This window comes from Myotis yumanensis, unplaced genomic scaffold, assembly GCF_028538775.1.
Source record: "Myotis yumanensis isolate MYYU_CA2020_CCGP unplaced genomic scaffold, mMyoYum1.0.hap1 SCAF_4, whole genome shotgun sequence".
NCBI lineage: Eukaryota > Metazoa > Chordata > Mammalia > Chiroptera > Vespertilionidae > Myotis > Myotis yumanensis.
The window spans coordinates 8,839,948-8,851,256 of NW_027223755.1; the positions used below are offsets into that span (position 1 = coordinate 8,839,948).

The following is an 11,309-nucleotide window of genomic DNA, read 5'->3' on the forward strand; positions in this document are numbered from 1 at the left end:
AAAGAGGGACCCACCGCCCCCCTGCCCTCCATCACACTTTGGTGCAAGCTTTCACTTGGATGTTCTTTACAGAAGGTCATGGTGACAGAATAGCCTGCTGCGGTGTTCGCTCTGTTTGGGCTCACAGTTGAGACTGGGTCAGTACAGTGGGCTGGTGTCTGCCAGGGCCCATTTAGGCTGATTCAAGTGGGAATTAAATGTAAGTGTTTTGAATGAGAAAGTGGGTTAGAACATTTTAAATTTCTCTGCAGGTTGAAAAATTTAGTTTCAATTTGACCTTAAGTTTAATACTGATATTTATACAAGCAATTGCCTTTGCATTATATCATGTGACCTAGCCACTGTGAGGCTAACACAGCCGTGGGCAAACTACGGCCCGAGGACCGGATCCGGCCCATTTGAAATGAATAAAACTAAAAAAAAAAAAAAAAAAAAAAAAAAGACCGTACCCTTTTATGTAATGATGTTTACTTTGAATTTATATTAGTTCACACAAACACTCCATCCAGTTTAAGAACCCATTGTGGCCCTCAAGTCAAGAAGTTTGCCCAACCCTGGGCTAACAGTACAAGAATGTGAGAAGTGATTCCTCGAGAATTTGGCTTGACTACATTCACTTTGACTACAAATATCATAGCAGGGACTCGGGTCCTGGAATTTGGGTTCCTCGTTTAGTGCTTTAACCCTACTGTCCTTTGAAAACCAGCATGAACATCTCAACTAACTAAATTAAGAACTACTTGACCTTGTAGTCACAGGAGCTTAATGAAAAAATAACTTTTTTGTGTCACAAACAAACAAACAAACAAAAGTTATTGTTTTCTCAATCACATGACCTCCAATCCTCAAAAGAACCCTCCCATATGACACTGTTATTCCCATTTTACAAATGGAGAAGCTGAGAACCATTGGGCAGCTTGTTCAAAGTCAATACCCATTAGTAAGTGAAAAAGCCAAGATTTAGGCACAAGTACCTGACCTAAGCCAGAGGATCAGGAAGAAGAGTGGAAAGTAAGAGGAGAAGGCAAAAGAAAGAATGAGGGAGAAAGAGAAAGAGGAGGGAAAGGAAGAGCAAAAGAATGAGAAAATATGTACTAGCAGGAAGAGAGAGGGGAAATGCAGTAGAGAAGAGAGAAAAGGAGGATTGGAGAGGAAGGGGGCAGAAGGAAGGAATAAAGAAGTAGGAAGAGGAGATGATGAGAAGCAACCTAACTGCTTCCAGATTCTAGAAAGTGGTGGAGGAGGTTAGGAAACCAGCAACCAGATCTCAGAGCCGCTGAGTCCTGGAGTAAACGTTTCTTCTTTAACAGTTATGTTTCTCATCTGTGCATATACTACTGCCCATTAAACTCATGGTCATTATTGCTTAGAGAGAGACGAAGTTAAAATCATGAATTGACTTAAAGAAAAATATTAGATGAATAGAAGTCTAGGAGGTGATTATAGATGGCCTGGTACGCAAATGTCTACGGTTTGGGAAATGCTGCTAGACGGTTACAGCTTCCAGCTGCCCGTGCGTGAGCACAGCTGCGCTTTGGTGCTGGTTTGGAATGTTCTGAAGCTTACAGACCTTCTTTGTGTGTCTGTTTTAACAGAGGGGCAAGTCTGAAGAACTGCTGAGTGCCCTGGGGTGCCAGGACTTCCCCTCTGACTGTGAGGACTTGCTGGTGGAGCTGTTAGAAGTCGTTGACAGCGAGAACCAGCAACCGGTGCAAGTCCATTTGAAAGAACACCCCGACCAAGGGCTGAAGCCCACACCCCTGGACCCCGACAGTGACTCTGGCCAAGGCAGCTGTGACAGCCCTTCCCTCTTCTCCAACAATCGTGAGGGGTCCCAGGAAAGTCCCTCCACAGTCCACACTCCTGGGGGCATTAAGGAGCCAGAGAACCCTGAGGGAAATGGTGCCCACACCTGGGACTCTCAGAGCACCAGCGTGGAAGGCCAAGTCCCCTATTTCTGTGCTGATGGACCCAAATCTTCAACATGGCCTTCACCGCAGCCCCCCAACCAGCACAACCCCAGATCTTCTTACCACAACATCGCTGATGTGTGTAAGCTGGATGCAGGCATGGCAGGTTCCTCTGCCACCGTGTTGGACAAAACAGACAAGTGTGCTCTGACATCTTTAGAAACCACTGAGCCTGGAGGGGAGGAGAAGGCGGCCGAGCAGAGGGGTGTGGAAAGCTTCCATTCCAAGACTGACCCAGACACCCCGTGGCTGCCCCAGGAGGACACCTCCGTTATCTCTGCTAAACCCTTGGATTACGTGGAGATTCACAAGGTCAACAAGGACGGAGCATTGTCATTGCTCCCCAAACAAGAAGACAACGGCAACCAGACAGAGAAGGCCGGCGCTCCTAAGACCAGGATGGAATACTCGAAGGTGGCCAGTGTGATGGAGAGCAGCATCCTGGTGCTGGTGCAGGACCGGCCCGCCCCCGACCTGGCTTTGTTTGAAGAACCAGCCGAGGAAGCCCCACCCTCCTTGCCACAGAATCAAGAGGAGAAAGACCTGGCTGCCTTCGCCATGACACCGAGCAGCTGCAGACTGGCCGGGCTGGATTACCTCGACCCCGCGTGCTTAAAGCATTCTTTCCAGTGACGGCTTGCTCATTGGCATAGTTGGTTAAAATGTGATTTTTCTTCAGGTACTGCTACAGCGCACATGGAATGTCCTCTCCTAGAGAATGTTCGAGAATGGGGTTCGAATGACACTACTAAAACTCACAGTTCCCTCTTCTTCACGCTCCATTTTCAACCAGTGGCCTCTTTCTCCAACAGCTGATTCCGGATCGGATCATTTTGTTTCTTGTGATTTGCTGATCTAGTGTTTGTTTTTAGTTATAAAATCGTATGTTCAATGCAATAGAAGTGCACTGCTTAGTGTTTCTGAGGGACTGTGCCAATAGGTAAAGCCTCCGGAAAAGGCGCCCACGGTTGGGCACAGGACAGGAGGAAATGAAGGAGTTAGCATAGCTCAGCGCAGGAAGATGATAGGTGTGAGAAGAATGCCATGTAAGCTGCTTTTGAAAACCAGTTGCTTATCCTTTGCACTCCTCTCCTATTTTATTGAGATTAACCAAATATAACACATTGCACGAAAGGATGCATTCCGGAACCGACACGTCATTTACATCACTTCCTGTTACCTTAGTGACACATTGCTGACATGCAAGTAAAAATCATGCCTCCATTTCTTTTTCTTAAAATAGTTGGAATCTGGTAAGCCTGGGTTCCCCTCTCCCAAATTGTATTTCATCCTAAAGCCTCTCAAAAATATAGTTTTGGAGAGAGATTTTCTTACACAGGAGGCAAGTGAATTTGACGTGATGGATCCTCCTAAAACGGTTTCCTGCTTCATTTCAACACAACAGATAATTTATTATACACCCTAGTCTTCTCTTAGTGGAAAAAAAAAATCCCCAAAGACTAACTTTAATTTCAAAGATAATCACAGCAGGATGGTCATGGAGATACTGCCTTACTGTACATACAGATTCTACTTTACTACAGACCCGTAAGTTTAACAATGTATTTTTGAAGACTATTTTTCTACCACTTAGGTAAAGTAAATGAGTATTTTCTATCTTCCCAGTATAGCTGTTTACGTAGTCAGAAGGTACAGTCTTTTCTGCTGAGGCTGCAGGGAGCATTTACAGTCCATAATAGTATACGCAGTCCCTATTTGTGGAGCAAATGCCATACCAACCAAAGCCCACTGAGAAGTGTGAGGTGGGTGACAATATTCAATTTCCAATACAGCATAGTATAGTTTACCTGGTTCTTTTATCTCCAGATACACTAACCAACAATCACCAATAGTGTGTTAGGACTCTCCACACAGAAATTTTTTCTCCTGTAATTTAGAGCTAATCTGGGGCTCCTGCTCTTCTCTGGGTAAATATTCCAGAAGTCATCGCGAAAAGGGAGGGTGGTGATATCCAGCATACTGTTTTAGAGAGAGAGTTTTGTTTTGCTTTGTTTTTCTGAGCGATCTTGGACAGCAAAGATATTTTCAGCAAAGCCATGAGTTAGTTATCTCTCTGGAGTAGATCCATTTGCAAAACCTTGGCAGAGACAACATTCACGTCAGAAGTTTCCAAATAAATGTTTTGAGAAACAGCATCTGTGGAGTGGTGGGCACAGCTACAAAGACCAGGGTCTGGTAGTAAGAATCTCTGAGTCAGTGCCAGGGGCAGGCTCCCGGGAAGGATCAGAAGCCTGGATCTCCATCTTAAAGAGAGCATCCATAACTCATGAGCTGCCTCCCTCTCTTGTTTATTTCACCTGATGGCAAAGCTTTTCTCTCTGTCCACTCCCCAGCTGGACTTAGAGAATTTGAGCTCACCTCTGTGAGTTAAGTATTCCACCCAACAGGCCCATGTTGATGGGAACTGGACGCAGAGGTGACCTGATGGTGGAAAGCGAACACACTGTCCTAGCGTCCAGATTGCAGAAGTAATAGACCTGAGGCTCTGTTCTCCCAATACATCAACATCGTAAGGGTACGCGGAACATTTGGAAAAGTTGTCCCCAAGTTCATTCAGTCTCCTAGTTCCATGGTCAGCAAACTGTGGCTCATGAGCCACATGAGGCTCTTTGGCCCCTTGAGTGTGGCTCTTCCTAAGCCTTAGAAGTACCCTAATTAAGTTAATAACAATGTACCTACCTATATAGTTTAAGTTTAAAAAATTTGGCTCTCAAAGAAATTTCAATCGTTGTACTGTTGATATTTGGCTCTGTTGACTAATGAGTTTGCCGACCACTGTCCTAGATCCTTGCTACTTAAAGCCTGGTCTGAGGGCCAGCTATGTCATCATCACCTGGGCGCTGCATGGAAATGCAGACCTCAGTCTCCCTGGCCCAGAACTACAGAGTCAGAACCTGCATTTGACTAAGTTTCCCAGGTGACCCCTGTGGGTAATGAAGTTTGAGAAGTACCGCCCTCCATGACCACTTCCCCTAAAGGCTGTTTTAGCACATGGAAACGCCTCTCTTGGAAAGTACAAGTCAAGTCTGTTTGACTTACACTGGACAACACTGTGTGTAAGGAGAAGGCACAATTTTTTAAGATCTATCTGTACTTTAAGATTCACATGATGGCACAGAATGACCTGCGAAAGTACACACAACTTCTAAGAGGGCCAAGGGATATAGTCCACCTTGAGTAGCATTGACCAAGACTGCCCTTCAGAGCCAATGCAGACTAAAATGTTCCCCAAATAGGCCATTGTTCTCTAAGATGTATATCAATCACTCTGATAGCTTGCAAATTAAAAAATAATCTGATTTTGGTATTCATGAAGAAATATTATGGGTAAAGAGTCAACTTGAACTGAATTCCTATAAAAACACCAATTAGCCACTCACTAAGTCAAGCCAAGACTATATTTCTTTGTCAGTTGGGACTCCTATTTGAATTTAAGTGGTTTTTTTTCCCCATGGGTAGAATATTTTCTATCAAGGAAACAGCTAGTCGGATGGAAAGATGCAGGTTAGGGGTCAAGAGTCCCCGGCTCTAGTCCTAACTATGTCACATTAGACAGATCAGTTCCCTTCTCTGGGCCCCAGTTTCCTCTGAAAGAAATATTGGTCCAAATAGATTCTAATGTCCTTTCAAACTCCAACTCCCTGATTCCATGACTCACTATTTTCTAGCCAAGATAATTCAACCAATAAATGCCTTGTATCTTGCTAACAACTAATTGCCCTTCATCGTAGGAATGCAAGTACCTTCAGTGATGTGCCGATAGTTCCCTTTTTGACCATCAGATCCAGTTGGTCCTAACATACCGCATTGTGTATTTTATAAATTACGTAGGTACAGAATCATAGTCTCAGATTGTGTGCAAATATGTGTGTAGCGAGAAGAAGAGGCATGAGATTTTTTAAAAAGACATTTTGAATGTGGCTCTACTTTTTAGAAAAACGATCTTTTGCTGAATCAAGCCATGCTTACTTCTTGCTGAGTCCAACAGCCCCACATCTCCTTTCTTACAGCTGGCTGCTGATTCTGGTATTTTTTTCTCTCTCCTAGATTACCAACCAACATTGCACAGTTGGTGTAATTTTCTGAATTATGAAAAGTCGCATTTTATAAACAAAAGCCTAAATATTCATGTTATGAAGCACATGAAAACGGGATAGCCATTGGGTGATTTAGGGAAGCTTATGGCCCAAACTGCAAATGTGCTGTGGTCGGTTTTTACAAATGGGTATTAGGCACCTCAACATGAGCACAAGTTCCTCTCAGCCATGTCATTGACACTTAGCTGACTCTTCTTTCTCCTAAGTGCCTCAGGCCAACCCTGGTTGGCAGTTATGGATTGAAAACTTGCTTTCACCAGTTTAGGTCCATCCCTCAGCACCTGTGCAAGTCAAGGAGTTTGACTGCTTTTCCCATAGTGATCCAACTGAATCAGAGAGTCCTGAGAGTTAAGGGGCGGCTGGAGGCTGTGGAGGAAATCTGGCTCTTTCGCTGGCTGCCCACGGCTGCCCATCGCTTCCAGAAAGACGTGGCCCTGCCTTCAGAAACTTCCCTATCACCTTAGAGTAGACGAGAAAGAAACAGATTTATACGCATTCTACAAAGTGCCTTTCTTTCCTTTTATATTTTGTAATGTTTCCTTTTCACAAGGAGTGTATTGATTGGAAAGTAAACTTTCCTTTTTTTATGTAAATGAATGAAGAAGCCAGAATGGAATGATGAAATGGTCTAAAGTCCAACCAGCAACTGCTCAGAGGCTTTTTAAATTTATAGTGTAACTGACTGACCACAGAGTCGATGTGAATCCTGTGACTTCCTTTGATAAGCAATTGACTCTGGCTAGGGTTTAGGGAGTCAGCCTGCCGCCCCCAGACTTCAGCTTACAAGCACATTGATGCACTTATGAATGGCTGTGAATTGCGTGCCTGGCCCTGAAAAGGCAATGCATACACAATGGGACTGTGCACAGACAAGAGAATGTGAAGGACTTTGGTTTACCCCCCGTGCTGGCTCATGCAGACTTGCCATTGATAAAGGCGCCATGTGTACGTCAGTGAACACATCTCCTTTTCTGCCTTTTCAGCTGCGGCACAATTGTGTTGTTGTTAGGGTAGTGGCTGAGCGTTCAGTTTCCAGGTCTAGAGCACATTGCTGCCACTAAATAGGCTGTTGACTTGATGCAAATCCTTTAAACTCTAGCCACCATTTTCCTCACCTATTAAATATGTAGGTTGGCCTTAAATCTTTCAAAGACCGTGTTACAACTCTGTCTCATTTTCATGATCTAAGTAAAATCTAGGGTTTCTGGTGAAAGGCCCAAGTACAGTCAGAGAAACATTGTTGGTGTGCCCTTAACCTGAAGCAGTGAACAGTGTGGCTGGAGCAATGTTTGAGAGAAAAACAGAGATCCATCCCTCCCAGTCAGATGGACTTGATTTAGCATCCTTGCTTCTCTTCTTGATTGTCCATACTTGTAGGCTCTTTCTTCTCTCGCTGCAGGGTCCATAGTTACTCATGGCTGTAGCAACTTTAAGAACTGCAAAAAAACCTGAATTATCCCTAAACAATGACAATGGCCCTGCAAAAGACTGAGTCAGGTGTTAAGTCAGCCTCCCAGCCATCAAGGCCCAGGTTGAGGGTCATAAGTAACCTAAGTTGGAGATTTGCATACTTAGAGATTCTAGCCCTATTCATTAATTCCTAAACTAATTCAAAGATCATTCATAAATCCAAGCGACATTGACAGCTCGGCCCTGGAGGTCTTAAACAGAAACTTAACGTTATAGAATGATTGCTGAGGGCTGGTGGTCTCGCCAGGAGTTCTGTGTCTAAGTATGGCCTGGATGTGTCCCACGATGTGCGAATCAAGTGGGAGCTCTCTCCTCAGACTGGTGTTTTTCAGGAAGGTGGTTTTTGGCCTGAGATCCTCATAGTATCTATTTCAAAGAAAGGAAAAAGATCGAAAATAGAACATTTTCAGAAGTTTGGGCATCTCGGGAGTCCATTAAATGCTAAACCCAAATTTTATGAAACCTGGTGAATCCATAATCTATTCAGTGTTCTGAGTTGAGATGTACATAACTCACAACACCATAGGCCCATGGATTCCCTTGACCTATGCTCTGATTTCAAGTCAGGATGAGCTGAGACGTGCCGAGTGGTAAAACATACCCCATTCATGTCACTGTGGCCAATGAATAGAGAGAGACCTTGGATAGTCTTAGTCTATTAGTTAAGTTTCACCTGCTTCTGATTAAACAGAAAAAACAATTAACTCACAAAACTTTGGCTACAGAAGTAGTGATATAAAAAATAATATTTAATAGTTGTGGTCAAATTATGCGTCACCTGGATAAACTTCAAAATATAGTCTGAGTTTTTCCATGCAAATTTCACAAGTCCTGGAGGGAAATAAGGCATTTTTTTTGTTATGCTATCTGAAATTGGAAAACTACATGGCAGAGATACTTCTGAGAAATAATTTGTTTTATAAAATTCCTGATGAAATGTTTTTTTAATTTTTCAAAATAACTACCTCCCCTTCTTGTCCTAATGTCCCTTCTTCAAAGCTGCTTATTGTTAGAACGAAGGGTGTCATGTCTCATGCTTCAACTCTTTTTCAGTGGTATATTTGTTGTATTTGCCAGGTGACATTCCTGACTTTAAAGTAACTATTATATTATTTTACATTATAATGCTTTATGTGGTTCAAAAACTCTAAGACACATTGAAATACTAGTATATAGTCAATCCTCATGTTGTGAAACTCATGTTACACAAACGAAAATAATTATTTAATGACTTACAATCTATTCACATGTAGTTTCAATATGATTGTGTCTGTGTCAGTAAAACAAAACTGAAGGAAATATGTAATCATACAATTCTGTTGAAACCGTGACTACACTAATTTTTTTCTTAATCTTTGTGTAGAAGTAGTATAATATGCCATTTGTACAGCTGAGCTGGGGTGTTAAGTGTTTAGAGTACAACCAACAATTGTTTGAAAGTCAACCAAGCCCTCAGCTTTGCTTCGTGTGACCTCTGATGCTTCTTGAGTGTTATTTGCATCAGGGGGCCTGCTTTTGTGCTTGATCGTTTGTTTGTTTTTTTTTAATTTCAGAGTCTCGTGTAGAAACCAAAGCAATGTTGAAGCAGCCTGTCTCTTCTGTAAAGCCATATTGAAGTAAAGACTGTGTAATAGCATAAAGTTCCATATTTTCAAAGCTACCACTACCTCTGCTTTGTCTCTTTCCTAGAAAATGCCAAGCAGAATTCTTCACCATTAAGTGGGAAATTAGAAGCGATTGTTACAAAAGCTGTTGGACAGTTGTGTTTGTTTTTGTTTGTTTGTTTGTTTGTTTGTTTGTTTGTTTTTACATGAGACAACACCTTCTAATCCACCATTTTGCAGGTTTATGCTAGGTTGTCTCAAGAGCCATTTCTACATCTACTAAAAACTGGATGATGAATAAGGACCAGAAAGAACACATAGTAAGTCACTGATGAAAAACCAACAAAACCAGAGACCACATTTGTTTCCTAACCATAAATCACCTGTTGCCCAAAGTCATGATGATGTTATCTCTCACAGTTTGGTTTCCCCAATTCCGTGTAGAAATAAGTCTTTTCCTTATTTGATTTTAGACATCAAATATATTATGGTATGGGAAAAGTCAATCATATATCATAACTAATCTTGTTTCAATTTTTAAAATTTATTTCTACATGTACTTATTATAATGATGGTTTCTTTTTCTTTTTAGCCTTAAAGAATTATAGATGATAATCATCCAATTTATCCTGCATTTTTAATTCTGTAGATCTTTGGTTATTGAACCTTGTGCTTTCTGTTTTCCGTGGATTTACTCCTTTGTCTCTTTCCATTTTGAGGACAACATGGACAGTTACATCTTTGTCAGTCATATGGGAGATTATGCTGTTACTCTAATATCTTCATCTTTTCTGCACGCCAAAAACAATGCTTGTCAAACAAAATCGTAGACATCCCAGTACAATACGGTCATTATATTTCTATTCATGTTATTGAAAATTCCCAGCTCAGTGTCTGGCTCAATAAATGTTTATTTCCCTTGCCTACCCTTCCTCTATTTTTTTTTTATTTGACATGGAAATGAGCAAAATATCGTGTGTGTGGTTGAAACAACTTTCTTGAGGAATGTTTGCTGCAATCGGATCTGTTATCCAGAAATTGTTGGTATACAAACAATTCCGTTTTCCTCCTTTATCGTCATCCTTCCTCATGGCTGCAAACATAATAGCCCCCTTTACTTGCCCTTTCACATGACAAGCTGCTCAAACTAGAAGGAGGTGGAACATGAACATGGGGAGCAAATCAGAGAAGCTCATTTAGATATTGTAAAACGGCCCTGGCTGGTCTGGATAGAGCATCAGCCTATGGGCCGAAGGGTCCAGGGTTCGATTCCGGTCAAGGGCACGTACCTCAGTTGCAGGTTACTCCCTGGTCCGGGCCCTTGTCAGGGCTCATGCAGGAGGCAACCAATCAATGTGTTTCTCTCACATCGATATTTCTGTCTTTCCCTCTCTCACTCTCTCTAAAAATCAATGAAAAGATATCCTCGGGTGAGGATTTTTAAAAAATTAAATATTGTAAAATAAAGGAATGACCAAACCATTAAAAAATCATAATAAATGAATTTATTTAAAGCAGCATGGATTTTCCATATTACAAACATCTTTTCTGATGAAACCCATCAGATTAAGGACCCTGGACCTAGAAACCTTGGCTGCTGCTCATGCTTGTGGTACAGAAATAGGAGCTGGTGTGGGTTTTGCTTTACAAACTTCTCTGCCTCCTGGTTCTCTCATGCCATGTTTTCTGGAGCCATGAAGACTTCTCTACATATCACGGTCCAAAACTTGGCCTCCGTCAAACGCTGACTCTCCCGTGCTTAAGTGGGTGTCATCCGTCTTCAATACTGGGGCGCACTTTCACTTTTAAGCTGCAGAATTTAGAGGGTCAGCCACCAGACATAACATTCGAATAATTTATGAGGAGCTGGAGAAGCAATATGTAGCTAGTTTTCCAAAACCATTGCATGTGCTTTTCTGAAAGAAAACGGAAATTATGTATTGCTGCATCTTGCCAGGATTGCATTTGCAACTTTAACCCCACCCGTCTCCCTGTGACTTGCTAGCCAAGTTTTATACATTCTAAATCTCCTCTAGTTTTTAGGGACTGGGAGATACAACTTCCACTTAGTTAGAAACCTGGAAGGCCTGGGGGTGGGGTGTAGGGTGAAACGAGAGGGTCTAGGAAATGAGGCTACTGCAAAGCCC

At 42.2% G+C, this 11,309-nt stretch overlaps 1 protein-coding gene across 1 annotated transcript in view; it reads left to right on the forward strand.

The window, feature by feature from the left end:
- Positions 1-10,095, forward strand: part of PRLR (prolactin receptor) — a 127,386-nt gene extending 117,291 nt beyond the window's left edge. The window contains exon 9 of the mRNA XM_070411844.1: positions 1,596-10,095. Coding sequence (XP_070267945.1) covers positions 1,596-2,603 — 1,008 coding nt within the window. The 3' untranslated portion in view covers positions 2,604-10,095. The remainder of the gene's footprint in view (positions 1-1,595) is intronic.
- Positions 10,096-11,309: the final 1,214 nt, after the last annotated feature.